Source organism: Canis lupus, chromosome 36, assembly GCF_003254725.2.
Source record: "Canis lupus dingo isolate Sandy chromosome 36, ASM325472v2, whole genome shotgun sequence".
NCBI classification, from domain to species: Eukaryota; Metazoa; Chordata; class Mammalia; order Carnivora; family Canidae; genus Canis; species Canis lupus.
The window spans coordinates 4,331,910-4,349,531 of NC_064278.1; the positions used below are offsets into that span (position 1 = coordinate 4,331,910).

The following is a 17,622-nucleotide window of genomic DNA, read 5'->3' on the forward strand; positions in this document are numbered from 1 at the left end:
TTGGGGTCTTTTGGTATTCATGGATCTGAATGTTCATTTCTCTCCTAAGATTTGAGAAGTTTTTAACCATTATTGCTTTAAATATATTTTCTGTCCTTTTCTTTTTCTATTTTCATTCTGAAATTCCTATAATGTGAATTATTATATTATTATTAATTATAATTATTATAAGTGTAATTATTCTTACTCTTTTTTCTTTTTCTCCTCTAAGTTTTCTAATGTCTTATCCTCTCAGTTGCTGAATCTTTCTTCTGCATGGTTGAGTCTACTTCTGAAACTCTGTTGAATTTTTCAGTTCAGTTAAGTTCAACTTAAAGATCCCTTTTTGTTTGGTTTGGTTTGGGTTTGTTTTTTTTGTTGTTGTTGTTGATGGTTGCCATATCCTTGTTGAACTTCTCATTTTGTTTATGTACTGTTTTCCTAATTTTGTTTAGTTGTCTGCATTTTCTTGCACTTCACTAAACTTCCTTAAAAGGATTATTCTGAATTTCTTTTTTTTTTAAGATTTTATTTATTTATCCATGAGACACACCCAGAGAGAGAGAGGCAGAGACACAGGCCAAGGGAGAAGCAGGCTCCAAGCAGGGAGCCTGACATGGGACTCGATCCCAGGTCCCCAAGATCACACCCAGGGCCAAATGTGGTGCTAAACTGCTGAGCCACCAGGGCTGCCCATATTCTGAATTTCTTTGAGAGTTCATAGATCTCACTATCTTTAGGGTAAGTTATAAGAATTTTATTAGTTCCTTTTGGTGGTATCATATTTATCTGATTCCTTATGTTGGCTTCTGTGCATTTTAGTCATGGAGCTCCTCTTACAGACTTTACAGGTATGCTTTGGCAGGAACAGTTCTTCACCAGTAGGCTCAGTTTGGGTTTCTGGGTGTGTCTGCTGGTAATGTCTTTGGGTAGGTGGGGCTTACTGTTATGGCCTATTTTGGGGTGAGGGAAATATTCAAGCTCTGAGGACAGGGATGGGGATATGCCATTGACTGAGAACATTTAAATAGGACTGCTAGCTTGGTTCTCTATACAAGTGAAGCTATAGGATGGGCTCCACAGTTGTTTGAATTCTCTGGTCAGGCTTACTAGATGGTTGGGACTGGATATGATATTCAGTAATAGATGGAGCTATGAATTAGACTCCCTGCACTGTCAGAACAGCAGGACATGGCCCAAGGTCTGTTCTACTCACTGTCTGGGAAACCAAATCAGGCCTGACTGTGCACTGAATTCCCTGGTCAGGTGAGGCCACCAGTTTGCTCTGCAGATGAGGGAAGCCATAGGCTGTGCTCTCTGTTCAAGTGCCACTATGTGAAGGGCTGTTGAATCATCTATGCAACTTCTCAGGTGCTCTGGTTAAGTTCCCTAGCTGGACAGGTTAAAGGTTATATTCACCAATAAGCAGGGTGATGAATTAAATCCCCTGCCCTGGCAGAATGGAAGAGCAGCTCTAAAACTGCTTTTGTGTGTTGTCTTAATGAAGCCAACCTCCACCCCAAGTTCCCTGACTACTGCCTTTGCTCTGTAAACTATCAGCTCTGCTGCCCTTCTCTCAACTTGAGTACCACTGGACCACACAGCTTTCAGGGTATTTTTACCTCTGGTCAGATGAGGCTGGATGACACTCTCCACAGTAGGTAGGCCTGTGTCTCAGCTCCCTTGCCTGAATATGAAGGAAGGGATGCTCCTGGCTACACTCAAATTCCCAAACAGGATCTCTACTGGAGAAGGTCCGGGACCTATCCTCAGACTTGTCAATGAATTATTCCCCCTACCTATGCATAGCATAGGAAGCTTCCATGCCCTGTGGCTTTGCTCTGGGGGCTATCAGTTTTGTCCACTCACCTTTTAATTTAAGTGTCACTGGACCACACAGCTCCAAGAAACTGTTACAACCCCTTCTGGTTAAAGGGGACTGGATGGCACTTTCCACAGTGGGTGAGGCTATGACTCAGCACCTTGACTGGACATGGGCAAACTAGGCTCCAGGGTGGGCAAAACTCCTATCTGAGGATCCAAATTAGGCAGATCTGCACCCACAACTTGGTGCCGCAGATGAGCAAAACTACTCTTGTGATTACTATTTGGACATTGTGGGTACAAACTCAGTTTGCCAAGATCTGTGTGCTGGTTGTTGCAAGCCCCACCTTCAGCCTTCTCCATTACAGATCCCTAATAGCTGGGCCCCTGCAGATTGCCCTGCAATCCCTGTTGTATGAGAGAAGAGGAGGGGCTCCCACAAAGTGATTCAAAATGCTAGGGGAAGCTGGTCATCGCCCCTGGCCTTTTTCCACTGGAGGAACTGGAGGCTCAAGGGAGACCTCTTTGTGTGATGCTGGGTGGAGGATTAATGCAGTGTCAATGTGTAGCCCCTTTTCTTACTCTTCTCATGCAGTATGTGATGTCTGGTACAGGGGCCAGCTTCAGCCTCACCCCCATGTTCTAGAATTCTCCCAGTGCTGTCTTGCTCTTGAAGAGATGTTAGTTCTTTATCTGAGTGGGAATGAAATCAAGAATGACTTATGTCACCATCCTGGTGACATCACCTAGAGATGTTAATTTTTAAATACAGTTGAAACTAGAAAAGTGAGCTGCTTGGACTACCATCCTACCTTCATGTCACCTGTTGATTGATAATTGTGCATTTGAATGTACATTCAGTCTCATATTGAAATGTTAGAATCAGTTAATTAATAAGCTTAAGTTAATGTCCATTTCTAAACTTTAATAACAAAATCAGGAACATTATGAATATTTTAAAATTATATGATCTTTGATTTCTTTTGGATAATTAAACCTCCCATATTACATTAATTTCTTTACTTAATATTATTCAGAGGGCCAATATTAAAAATTCAGAAAATAATAAACTGAACCCAATTTATTTGGAGTCATTTTTACAAAAAATATACATTCACTATCTTCTTTTTCTAACTATTATAATATCCTGATAGTTACTTTACTCATTAGGTTTTATAGCTCCCTCATTTGTGGTATTTCATCAGACTCTCAAACAAAAAGACCAATAATTAAAAGACAATCACCCCTTTTCACAAGAGTGCAACTTTACACTTCTGGGAGTTAGTAATTGAGAGAACTGGGAGGTAGTTCAACAGACTGGGCCTTAGCCAGATGGTGCTACTTTGGCTTTAGTGGCAGGTGGTTCCTTTAAAGAGAGGATGTTTGCAAGTGAGAAATTTAAGTGGGTGTATATTAAAGCAGAGATCAAACTGGAGTTCAGAGAGTTTCAAAGACATATTTTTAAGGTCCAAGGCATCAATCAGAACTTTTATATTCTATATTCTCCATTTTATGAAAATGTAAAAAAGTGCTCTAAGCTCATTTTAGATCACCTGAGTGTCATGGCATTACTATGCTGCTGAGTGCTGCCATAATGTTTTTTGTAAGTTCACAGTTCAGTTGGTCCCTAGTGATACATTAAATACATTTACAATATTTATATCTTAAGTCATTTTAGCCTCAGTGGGATCCAGTTATCTCTCTTTTACACACACACACACACACACACACACACACACACGTGTGCATGTGTGCTGTTCCTTTAACCAAGGGATGTTGTCCAGGTAGTGTTCTTATCTTAAAGGCTCTTTAAGCCTTTATCCCACTACCTAAATCCTCAAATCTATATCACCTTCCCTCTGCAATAGCAGAGAATTCACTGGAAATGAAAGGCAAGCAGTCACAGGCATTTGAAAGAAATTGCATAGGACAGTTCTATGTCCTGCAGTTCAGGGCACAAATGCATACAGTAGCAATTAAAAGCCTAAACAAAAACAAAAAAAAATTAATAGAGAGTTGGTGAACCTTATTGGAGTCAGGCAGGGCAAAATGTTCATACACTAAGGCCTGAACTTTGATCAATTATAGCAAAACTAATAACTTATTGGCATAAGAGGATTCACACTAGGAAGCAATCAGGCTAGCATGGGCCATCATGAGGATAGATACCAAAGTATGGTTTGCTGATACAGGACCAGGAAATAAGAGAAGAGGAGATCCCGACATGAATGAAGGCAAAGGCGCTATCCTAAACTCCTTAAGCTATCAGTACCACTGAGAGAACTGGGAAAGTCACACTGTAATTATGTGTGTGCATATGTACATACACAAGTATATCCATTTGTAAATACTGTGTATATATGCATAAATACTTAATTTACTTATGTAGTCATAATTTAATTGTAAACTCCATGTAGTCCATTTTGTATTTTTAATTTTTCTCTATTTAATTTTTCTTTTTGGTCTACTCATAAAATTTAAAGCTAAAAGAAACCCTTTTGTATTATTAGTAAGAGCTTCTACTAACCTAACCAAGAATTACATATTATCTTCGTGGTGGAGCAGGTAAACACAGCCCTTTAAAAAGATACCAGAGTGGTACCTGGGCGACTCAGTTGGTTAAGTGTCCAACTTTTGATCTCAGCTCAGGTCTTGATCTAAGGGTCATGAGTTTAGGCTTGACATTGGACTCCATGCTGAGTATGGAGCCTACTTAGATAGATAGATAGATAGATAGATAGATAGATAGATACCAGAAAAGGGGCAATTTCTGTTTGAGTAGGGTGACCTCTTAGAATTGCATGAAGGATTGTGTATAATGTGTCTCACATTGAAGACACTTGGTACACACTTATTGAATAAATGAATAAACCCATGGATAAACGATTATCCTATTTGGACCTTTAGTGACCCCCTTGGGTTTATACACAGTTTTACTGTCAATATATCCTACTGAGAGCTGATACAACTATTCTATGTATAATAAGGTGGTGAGAAGTGAGGAGTAATTTTACCTGAACCTAGATGGGTGGGTTTGGTCTAGTGGTGGAAGTATTAGAAATGCCAAGTCTCTGAGTAGTTTTATCAGCCTGTTTCCTGCCATGAGAATTTTGGGAGGTCCATGAGCTTCCTTTCATTTCGTATTCACTCTGTCCTTTTCAGTCCAAGCTGGCAGTATTTCTGATAAAATTTTCTCAAGAACCAAGTGAACCTTTGCAGATTTTATGGGGATTTCACTCCATTAGACAAAAGCCACACAACCACAGGTCTTTTTGAGATAATCCTTTCTCTCTCTCTCTCTTGGTTTTCTATTGAAGTGGCTGAGAGAAATCACTCTTAAACTTTCAGAGTCTCTCTAATTTGAAATCTATGAGAAGCACTCTTAATCTCTTGGAAGGGTCTTTTATATGACTGAATACTCTGACCCTGTGCTCTTTGCAAGGCTATAACAAAGGGCTGTATATTCACACTTTCAGCCTTTTCTGTATGGCATGATGATGGCAATAATCTCTTAACTCTGGAGCTGTTTGCCACTTAGATAGGCTGAGAATTTCCCAGAGCATCAAATCTCTTCTTTTTACTATAAGTAGCAATAAACCCTAGTGGCATCTTCAACACTTTGGAAATCTTATAGCTCATCACATATGAAGTTCATTACTCAGGAATGTTCTCCACCTAACTGCAGCACAGAATTAATTCCTTAGGCTCCTTGTCACCACCTAGCAGTGACCCTCCTTTCCCCAGAGTTCAAGACTATGTTCATCTCTTCCTTCTGAGACTCAGCAGCCACATCTTTAACATCCATATTTTTACTAAATCAGTTCAAGGCATTCTAGTCTTTTTCCTATTATGTTCCTAAAATTCTTCCTGCTTCTTCTCACTTCCCAATTCCAAAGCTACTTCCACATTTTCAGGTATTTGTTATGGCAACAATTCACTTCTAGATACCAAAAACTGTACTAGTTTTTTAATTGCTCTGTAACAAATTACCACAAATTTAGCAGTTTAAAACAACACTCAACTCAGAAGTCCGACATGGTGTACCTGGCTCTCTGCCCATGACATCACCAGAATGAAATCAAGGTGCTGACAAAACTGAGTTCTAATATGGAAGCTTTAGAGGAAATTATGCTTCCAAGCTTATTCTTGTTTTTGGCAGAATTCAGTTCCTTACAGTTGCAGAACCATAGGTTACAGGTTCCCATTTCCCTTCTGGCTATCGTCCAGGGCCACTCTCAGCCAGTAGAGTCTACACACATTCCTTGCCATGTGACTTCCTCATCTTCAAGCCAAACTATTGAGTCATGGCTTTTTCATGCTTTAAATCTCTGATGACCCCTCTTGTGGGTCATCAGCTAAAGAAAACTCTGTACTTTTAAAAGGCCCATGTGATTAGGCCAAGCTCTTACAGGTAATCTCCCTTTCTCGGGGTTATCTGTGCCATATAACATAACCTAACCCACAGAAGTTATAGTCCTGGTGATTATATAGGATATGTATCCCAGGAGGGCAGGAAATTTTGGGGCTCATCTTAGAAGCCTGCCTATCACAGGTGTTATTCATTAGCCCCCTTTAAGTCCCAACAATCCTGAAGAAGTAGAGTTTATAGTCTGGGAATTCATTTTTTTATCATTCTCTATGTCTACCTCCCCACCCCCACCATTCTTAGCTCTTTAGATCAGTACATTATTAGATTAAGAAACACTGGGTAAAAAAAAAAAAAAAAAAGAAGAAGAAGAAAGAAAAAGAAACCTGGGTAAGGGATTTCATGATAAATTGTTCTCATAGGAACCCACAGATTCCCACACTGAGAGAATAGCTTTGATCTGAATTGAAAAGATACTCTGTATTCCCTCCTAAACACAGAGCTTCTTGAATCTTCTGGAAAGCAGTACTGTTCTAGCCTTCTAGCCTGCATTCTGTTTATGATAGCCTACCTTCTTTTATTTTAGACTTTCTGCTCTCCTCTGATTATCTGTGGAAGAATATAATTCTGAGTATTTGCTATATCACCTGAGGACAAGGGGGACCACCTAAATGCCAAGGTTCTACTGAAGTCTGGGTCTATTGATATTTACTGATATGATGTCACTTGAGGTTAAGAGATCACAAAATGATAGATTTCTCCCCAGAAACATCTCTGAGGTAAGACTGAAGGTCACATGGCTGATGGGCCATGGCTGGTGAAGTTATTCTGACTTTCCTGATAATGCTTCCCATCTCTTAGCTGTACAACGTGGAGGCTTCAGTGCTGGATTAAGAATTAGTAAAACTGGGAGAAAATTTGTAACATGCTAGAGCAAGGAAGGAATATGTCTCCTTTTAATGTAAGCCTTGCTTGAAGTCTCTATTTTGGGAGTGAGGCTGTAACTATCTTTGCTTTGACCCCATAGAACTCCAGGCATCAAGCAGCAAAAAACCTCCTAAAACTCTGTGATGCAGAATAGTTTTTATGTTGTTCAAGCCATCCAAAATCTACATCTAGTGAAAGGCTGGTACTGGGACCAATATTACATATCAGGCATTTTAAGGTTCACCTAGCACAGTAGTTTTGTTTCTTACAATAGCTTCTAGGGTTGGTTTATGGGAAGACATTATCTTTTGCTTTTATCATGACAATAATTTCAAAAGTGGAGAGATGCTTCTGAAATATTGCCATTATCACCAAACAGCCTATGAATCAAAACTTACCTTGAGTCTTGAGATAAAACTATGAAAACTGTGAATGCTATATTCAACTCAAGTTTTAAAGCACAGAAGAAAAAATGATCTAATAATTTAAAGGTCAATTTGAAAAGAGTTGGGCATCTACCAGGGTAAACCTTGGCACTAGATACAAATTAAAATGTTATTCCAGCAAAAAGACAGTGTCATTCCCTAAAAGATAAACTGCTGAGAAGAAGAATTAGGAAAAAGATTATTTGTTATTCAGAAATCCTTAGGTGGGGTTTTATACATGGAATAGTTTCTCTATCTCTACACCTGCTAACTTATAAGAAGAGAAGTCCAGGCAGGTGAAACAGTAGATGAGGAAAAACAGAGCACCAGCTGACAAAGCAATCAGTCTCAAGTCAGGGGGAGCTTCTGACTTGAGAAACTATAAGTGTGTTTCTGTCAAACTGCTGTTAAACACCAAAGAACTAAAATTGTTTCTAGCATAGAAAATAGAACAAAGAGAGTCTGGATTAGTAGTACATATAAAGGTAGCCAGAACTTTGGTCAGTTTGTCTGAGTTGACATAGAAATTTTGGATAAACTATAACACAACAGCACACAAACACACAGAGTCCCCAGTCCTGAAGATAAAGATGGAACTCAAAGTCAGAGCAGTAAAGAGCCAAAACCAAAGGACCCTGAGCAGAACTGGGCCAGATACAGACCTGAGGAGCTGGTGGCTGGGTCTTTAATATTAGCTGTGAGATTTGTGTACATGAGAGCTGAAATCGTGCCACCTAAAAAGAGTAAAGTCCTGTAAGACTTGTCCGTATACAAAATGGGAACAAGACACACCAGGACCACTCCCCAGAAAAGTGACATGAGAGCTAACTTTCTGCTTGGGACCAGAGGGAAAAAGGGATCATGAGCAGATCCCAGGCTGGTGCTGTGCGTGAGTGCTAGATGAGCACCCTCTGAAAGGTCCCAGAATAGGTTCCCAATCTCACAGGTAACCCACGTGGTCCTGGGCCAGTAAAATGTATAGGGCCCTAAGCAGAAGTGAACAAAACTCTCCATAAGGATGCTCTTACTGGGACGCCTGGGTGGCTCAGTGGTTGAGCGTCTGCCTTAGGCTCAGGGCATGATCCTGGAATGCCAGGATCGAGTCTCACATGGGCTCCCAGCATGGAGCCTGCTTCTCCCTCTGCCTGTGTCTCTGCCTCTATCTCTGTGTCTCCCAAGAATAAATAAATAAAGTCTTAAAAAAAAAAAAGATGCTCTCACTATCGGGTAACGGTTCATAAAGGAAAACACAATTCAAAAAAGGAAAAAAGTTTAATAACTTTGATTATTTGATCATTTTAAATTTCTGTGAAACTCCAGACACTATAAACCAAATTTAAAGGCAGAGGACCATTGAAAGAAAATATATGGAACCCATATAACTGACAACAAGAAATAGTATCCAGAATTTATAAAGAACTTCTACAGATTAATAAAGAAGAGACAAACAAAAAGTATTAATTGGCAATGCACCGAGGAAGAAAATGCCCAATGAACATGAGGGGATTTTTAATCTCACAAGTGATCAGATGAATCCAATTTAAAATACTAAGAGGGGGAGGAATGCCTGGGTGGCTCAGCGGCTTAGTGCCTGCCTTCAACTCAGGGTGTGATCCTGGAGTCCCGGGATCGAGTCCCACATTGGGCTCCCTGCACAGAGCCTGCTTCTCCCTTTGCCTGTGTCTCTGTCTCTCATGAAGAAATAAACAAAATCTTTTAAAAAATAAAATAAAACACTAGGATACTGTTCACATTCATCAGATTGGCAAAAGTCAAAAAGAAGATAATATTTTTTAAGAAGATAATATTTTTATAATATTCTTATAAACTAAAAAAAAAAAACTCTTATAAAATTGAAAGCATACAAATCATATCACATAGTAATTCTCTTCCTCAGTGTACCATAGAGAAAGCCAGGCACACATGCCCAGTCCACATGAACAAGGCAGCTGCTACAGCACGAACAAGAACAAAACTTTAGAAATGTAGTGTCAATCACTAAGAGAAGTGACGAATGGCAGCCTACTTCTCTAATGAACCAGTCTATAGCAGGGAAGGCTATAGCAGAGAAGGGCTGAACTATGTCTCCTGCTTATTCACATAGCTCTATCTCAAAAATATAAGGTTGAATGAAGAAGTACATGCCTCAGAGTGATATGAGAGTAATCACGAAAAAAATTCAAAAGTCACAAACCATACCTTAAAAGATGTCAAAAGCAATAGATGGCCAGAAAAGATAGGAATAAAATTTATAATTGAGTCTGACTTTGAGGAGGTAAGAAGTGGTACTGAGTAAATCCTCAAGAGAGGACTTCAACTTTATCTGTAAAATAAATCTGATAAAGAATTAAAAACATTAACAATTTCAGTGCTAGGTGATGAGTACTAATGTGTTCATTTTATCCATTTTTGTGGTGTAACAAACACAAGTAACTAAATAAATATCCCAGATATATTTTTAAAATCCTGCCTCAAATTCACTTTTTTTCCCACAGTTTCAGCAATCATTAAAGCTGTTTATAAGTGTTGTGACTAATATTTTGAAAAGTGGGAAGCAAACATTTGCTCAAAAGTAGAGTGATGCATTTGTATCAGCAAATGAAAAACAAACACTCTAACAAGTCAAGAAGTAAATTCTTGAAGAGGCCTTTTGGTATTCCATGAATTGCTCTGACTCTGGTACAATGTATTTTATCAGCAAAGACATCTCTTGACAGTCAGTTGCTCCACTGCAGTCAACCAAAATGCTATCCCAGTATCCTCTTATCTTTCCAAGTCCCTACTTAGTACAAGACTTGACAAGTCATAAATCCCATCCTTTCTTTACCTACCACATTTCTTCTAATTAAAAGTACCTGTGCTCCTGCAGGTCAGTAAAGTGGATTCTCCTCCATGTCCACAAATCTTTGAAGCTTAAACGAACTGAAGCAAGACGCCACTAGAACCTTATGAATCTTTCTAAGAACTGCCTCTGATGATTCCATGCCAAACACCAAGATCAGTCAAAGCTGAATCAGACAACTAAGCATTCGTTCACACATTCACAGCAACAGATTTCATACTTTCTTTTTCTTCTCTGCTCTTTGTAACAATTCTTTCTCCTTCCATAGCTTCTCTTTCTCCTCCTCCTTTTCTCTTCTTCTGGCAGAAATTTCCATTTCCAGTCTTGCTATCTCTTCCTGGTGAGCTCTCCATTGAAGAACCTGAAATAAATGGAAATTCATTCCAATAACTATACCCACTCAAGTGATTTTGCAGACATAATAAGACTACATTCTATATCAAGCAAAGGTTTTCCAAATACACATTAAAATTCTGTGTGCATATGACTGATATGTGCATGATATATATGCAAGATGTGTGTATTAGTGATAAGATGAGAAAGCAACTTTAAAATCATCTCATTCAGGGATTTTTCATTTAGATTCATGGCCTGAGACCCTAAAGAGTCTGTGAATTGACTTCAAAAAAATCTATGAATTCTCATAAACAGTATGTAAAAATTTTTGTTTTTGCATAGGTGTTTTTCTGTAACAACAGTTCTAGTTTCTGGTCAACAGTTTTCAAAAATTCTCAAATGATACTAAGCTCCTAAATAATTTAAGAACCACTGTTATATTTCATCCTTCCTATATTATAAGTGAGGGAAATGAGCCTGAATAAAGGTGAAGAAAAATTTTAAGACATTTAAAAGAACTTTCTGGGTACTGACAGGTATTATTGGTAGAAGCAAAACTGGTTCTGTACTTCTAAACGACACCGGGCAATATGTAAATAAATATATATCACAATATAAAATGTGCATAGCCTTTGACTCACAACCACATTTTGGGGAAGTTATTCAAAGATGATCAATTAGATAAGTGCACAAAAATATATCCACAGGAATGTTCACTATAGTGCTTAAATAGAAAAATTAGAAAGAGCCTAAGTGTCTGGCAACAGGAGGTAGCTTAAATTAATTATGGTACCCTCATGTAATGACTTCCATTGAAAAAGAATAGTCTATAACTATATTCACTGACATTAAAAATGTCTACAACATATTATTAGATGAAAAAAAGCACATGCTTTTACATGTAGTATGCATACATTAGTAGTATGATCTCCTTAATATAAAATATCATCTCTGTATGTATACATAGGAAAAGACTTGGAAGGAAGTTTACCAAAATAATAATACTGATTATCTCCTTATCTCTGAATACCATCATTTCATGAAAGTTTTCATTTTTCAAAGTTTGTTTTCTAAAAATATACTTTCCCCTATTTATCAAAATAATCAAGAGGGGTGCCTGGGTGGCTCAAGCCCAACTCTTGATTACAGCTCAAGTCATGATCTCAGGGTTGTGAGATGGAACCTTGAGAGGGGCTCCATGCTCAGTGAGGAGTCTGCTTTTCTCCCCCTTCCTCTCCCCATCCCTTTGCTCACATGTACTCTCTTTCCCTAAAATAAATAAATCTTCAAAAAAAAAAAAAATAATCAAGGGGGCAGCCCAGGTAGCTCAGCGGTTTAGCGCCACCTTCAGCTCAGGGTGTGATCCTGGAGACCTGGGATCAAGTCCTGCATCGGGCTCCCTGTATTGAGCCTGCTTCTCCCTCTGCCTGTGTCTCTGCCTCTCTCTTTGTTTCTGGAATAAATAAATAAAATCTTTAAAAAAAATAACCAAGGAAATTCAGACTCTTGGTTTTCAGACACACCTAGGTTTCTCCATCTGCTGCATATCCTGGCCATTATATTTACATTCTTCTTTGGAAGCCCATTCCTAGAATAAGATCATATGCTTTCTATCCTGATCTCCCACTCCCAAACCATTCCTTCCTATAAACCATCTTCCATCTGTAACGTACTGTATTAAAATCAAGTGTTCTATCAAGTGCTGCTAGTGATGCTGCTACATCATGTTGGCCTGTTGACCATCTTTTCCCAATTAAAGCTCTTTACTTCCTGCCCCACAACATTGTTCTCTCTGCTTCTCCACCGATGGATAGCACTCTCTTCTTTTCCTGTTCTCTGTGTCCACTCTCCATCCTCAACTCTACTGCTATCCTTTTTTTTTTTTTTTTTCCGAGAGAGAGAGCATGAGTGGGGTGTGAGAGAGCAGAGGGAGAGAAAGGGAAACAATCTTTTTTTAAAATTTTTTTAAAAAAATTTTTATTTATTTATGATAGTCACACACAGAGAGAGAGGCAGAGACATAGGCAGAGGGAGAAGCAGGCTCTATGCACCAGGAGCCCGATGTGGGATTCGATCCCGGGTCTCCAGGATCACACCCTAGGCCAAAGGCAGGCACTAAACCGCTGCGCCACCCAGGGTTCCTGAAAGGGAAACAATCTTAAGCAGACTCCATGCTGGGCATGGAGCCCAACGTGGGGCTCAATCTCCTGACCCTGAGACCCTAAGCTGAATCCATGAGTCTGATGGTCGACCGACTGAGTCACCCAGCTGCCCCTATTGCTACACTTTTTCTTTGACCTCAGCCACTCTATACTTATTATGTGTGTCTCCTATGAGTTAACCTATCCTTCTCTGTGTTTGACTAAAATGTACAGTATCAGCTTTGTCTTTTTGCCTACAATCCTATCCTAAAAAATGCTTAAAGCCTTTACTATTTGCATGTGCACCCAAAATACAGTATTTTTAAAAATTAAATTCAACATCTTTAGCTCCACCACAGCTTCACAAGCCCTGTGCACCTGCTTCTTCTTTCAAATATCCTGGGTTGTCCTATGGAACCACAAGCAGTTTGTATTTTTTTATTACTGTATATACCTATCAAAATAACTAATTCTTTACATTTTATATCTGACTTGGGCTACCTTATATTTCTTAAGATTAGATGAGTTTTACTTATGACAAATCAATTTCTAAAGTATTGAATTTCCCTAGGCCACTTCACAGTAGGTTCCTAGATCACCCAAAGTCTATCTGCTAAATATATTGAGAAAAATACCAGAGTTCATGATGTGATGCCAATTTATCCCAATAGAACCTAAGTAATTTAGTTTTCTTACAATCAGTGTCCCATTTTAACTTAACTAAGTGTAATCTCGCATTATGTGAATATGTGGCTATTTTTGTTCTTAGCCTCATGGTATGGTCCAAACTATTGTCCTACCTGGAACACCCTCAGTTTCCCCCTATTTCATAGAATGCTCCTTGGGTCAGTACATGTCCCACATCTCCCATGAAACATTCTTCAACCCATGATCATTTTTCTTATTTCACTTACTAAACCATAGCTGCTCTCTAATCATTTTGAGCATAATGTTTAATTTTTATTTACAAGAGGGTCCATGATACACATGTATTTTGTCTTCCTCATACCATCTAGCAGAGTACTAACACATCATAGATGCTCAATAATTACCTTCTATTTAATTTACCAAAACAGACCTTTTTAAACAAAACCTAATAAATGAAGAAGAAATCAAGGCATTAGAATATACCATTTTGTAACATCTAATTAAACAAGGATCATAAATTCTTGTTTATGATCATCAATAGCTACTAAACACTTCACGTTAATAGCAGATGGGAAACTTTGTACTGGAAAAATCAGGCTGGTAACAACTGAACACACTGAACAAACAGATATTTTGGCTTCCTGATGGAAATATACAACCTTCCTTGAAGTATTCCTACCAAAAACTAAAAATGAATATCATCAAATCTCTAGACCTATCTATCAGGTTACAGGAAATTCAGCTAATGGAGAAATATATTAAACAATAGTATAGGGATACAATCAGCAAAACTAAAATTTGAAAAACTTTTTAAAAAAATATTTTATTTATTTTTTCATGAGAGAGAGAGTGAGAGAGAGAGAGGCAGATACACAGGCAGAGGGAGAAGCAGGTTCCATGCAGGGAGCCTGATGGTGGGACTCCATCCCAGGACTCCAGGATCATGCCTTGGGCTGAAGGCAGGTGCTAAACCACTGAGCCACCAGGGGATCCACTAAAATTTGAAAAACTTTAAAGGAATTTAACAATTACAAGAAAAAAGGAAGGAGAACTATGGATTAAGAGATTTAAGAAACATATCAATTAGATGCAATATGTAGATTATATTTGGCTTTTATTTGAGTAAAATTAATGAAAAAATAAATTACAAAAAAATGTTTTAATATTGATTAATTAGTTGATACTATTAAGAAAATATTGTTGAAATTTTTAGGTATGATTTTAATATAGTTATGCTTTTTTATTTTTATTATTTACTTTTTAAAAGATCTATCCATTTATTTATCTTAGAGAAAGAGGAGAGGGGCAAACACGCTGAGTGTGGAGTCCAACCAGGGGCCCAGCCCCACAACCCCAAGATCATGATCTGAACTGAAATTAAGAGTTGGAAGCTCAACTGACTGAGCCACCCAAGCACCCCTAGTTATGCTTCTTTAAAGAGTCTTTTTGATTTTAGAGATATATATCAAAATATTAATAGATCAAATTGTATGATGTCTGGGGATTTGCTCACTCTTACCCAATGGTCATAGGTAATTGTACAGATGAGACAAATTTGACTAATGAATTGATAACTGTTGACATTGAGTGATAATAGACTTGTTTATGTTTAAATTTTTCCACACTAAAAACCTTGTAAAAATAAATAAACCATAAAATATAATGTATGTCCAAAGAGTTTTATGTAATAAAATATTGTAGTCTCAAGGTTCTCACACAGTAGAAAGGGAGATTTGAGACACACTCAACTAACGAAAAGAAAAGTAGCATACATTTAGCCTTTCTGAGTACTAAGACTATTTTTATAAATTTCAATAGAAAGAAGCTTGGATTTTAGAACTACTCTTCTTAAGACTAACTTACGGGAATTATCATTGAATAACCATTACATATGTGATATAATATTTAATGAAGCCTGCACATAAGCAAATATCTATAACTGGAAAAGATTCCTATTTCTAAAGACAAGTATAGCAAAATAATAATAATAATAATAATAATAATAATAATACCACCACTAAAACTAAGGCAACCCATTTTACCCATCAATTTAGCCAATTTACCCTTCCTTGTCATTTGCGAATCTAAATGATGTTTCTTACGTTCTCCAGAAAAAATATTATGGTAGTTTTTTAACTGGTTAAGTTCATATTAAATCTACATAAGTAAAAACTGTGCCATAAGAGGCTATGGTAGATTTTTAAAATATTTATTTATGATAGACAGAGAGAAAGAGAGAGGCAGAGACACAGACAGAGGGAGAAGCAGGCTCCATGCAGGGAGCCCGACGCGGGACTCCATCCCGGGACCCCAGGATCGTGCCCTGGGCCAAAGGCAGGCGCTAAACCGCTGTTCCACGCAGGGATTCCCATGTGGTAGATTTTTAAATGGGACAAACACTCTGAAGAATTGTAAAATAAAAGGAAGTTCAGTAACCAAAAGCCAATGGGTTAAGATGTCAAGCAACAGATGTATGTATGAAATTCTGGGGAAAAGACTCTTGAGCAAGTCAGCATCAACCTTTAGAAACTCAATTACTGGGGCAGCCCGGGTAGCTCAGTGGTTTAGTGTCTGCCTTCAGCTCAAAAAAAAAAAAAAATTTATTTACTTATTTGTGAGAGACACAGAGAGAGAGGCAGAGACACAGGCAGAGGGAGAAGCAGGCTCCATGCAGGGAGCCCGACGTGGGACTCTATCCTGGGTCTCCAGGATCAGGCCCTGGGCTGAAGGCGGCGCTAAACCGCTGAGCCACCTGGGCTGCCCAATAAAATCGTTTTTTTGTTGTTGTTGTTTTTTGTTTTTTGTTTGTTTTTAAAAGAAAAGAAACTAAATTGCTCCACTTAATGGAATCACAAGAATGGTCAGGGACCCTTAGAGTTTGCTTGAAATCAATAACTCACAATATCATCTGTAATTATAACCATACTCAAAAATAAAAAGTAAAGAGTAAAAGAAGAGAAGGTTGTTGGAGTAGCATTATATCCTAAGCAGCTAGAGTTGTGAGATCTTAACAAGAAACCGGCTCTGCAGCAATCGGTTTCCAGGCAGTAAGGTAAACAGGGCTTTTCAGAATGCACAATGGACACGGTGAAGAATCTGGTGGGAAAAGGGTGTCATTGAAAAAAAAATCCTTATCCCATGGATCCCCAGAGGCAGTCATGGGATTTTGATGGCTCCCATGTGGAGAGAATGATACCCAATTATTGTATTTTTGAGATGCCCAAGAATAAGAAAGCTGGCAGGTGGGCAAAGGAATCAATATTATCACAATAGGCTAAAGTATAGAAGACTTTGGAGCAAACAGTGAGTAAAAGGAAGAATAGTCCAGAAGAACATTTTAGTGGTTTTATTTTAAAGGGTTTGTTAATTATATAGCTTTAAATAGAGCATGTGAGCATAACTGTTCAGCAACTGTGCAGCAATAATAACCACGCAAGAACATTACCACAGTGGCAGTCAGGAGCATGTTGTAAGGAGAGCATTATTTAGATTATTAACTACAGGACATTTTTCCAGGTCTTTAGTTAATACTTTAATGTTCCTGCCAAAGGTACAGTCTGAATGAAACCTTAACCTAACAAAGAACAAATGGAGTTTAAAATGTTCATCTATTGCAAATAATAAAGCATTTAAGATAAAAATGGTTAGTAGCATTACATGTATTCTTTGCTTGAAATTAATAAACACATATATTCTCAGAGTAAATAAAGTACTAGAAAAACAAAAAACAAAGCCCATCAAAACTTCAAAGGTAATAATGGAAATTAACATCAAGGTAACAATATTAACACAATTTTACAACAAAGGTGAGTACATGAAAAATTCTATGATAAGTGGCAATGTGGTATAAAGGAAATGAATACTGAACTGTTGGTCAGAACACCTGCTTTTTTTTGTCTTATCTCTGCCAATAACCAATAATATTGTTACTTTGAACAAATGGCTAACCGTTTTCTTTCATGTGAAAGGGGAGGACTGGATCAGATGACTTCTATGATTTCTGCAAGTTATATTATCCTTATTCGATGTTATATTTTCCTTATATGGAGAGATCACAGTATATGATATGCTCTACAATTTTCTTCTACAAGCAAAAACGAATCGCAATGAGAAAATCAGTATTTTATAGGCCGG

General features: G+C 38.0%; 1 protein-coding gene across 15 annotated transcripts in view; it reads right to left on the reverse strand.

The window, feature by feature from the left end:
• The window catches only part of CCDC148 (coiled-coil domain containing 148), a 281,502-nt gene that overhangs the window by 115,884 nt on the left and 147,996 nt on the right, over positions 1–17,622 (reverse strand). For all 15 annotated transcript variants that reach the window (XM_049106215.1, XM_049106213.1, XM_049106210.1 and 12 more), the window contains one exon: positions 10,584–10,724. In XM_049106215.1, coding sequence (XP_048962172.1) covers positions 10,584–10,724 — 141 coding nt within the window. The remainder of the gene's footprint in view (positions 1–10,583; positions 10,725–17,622) is intronic.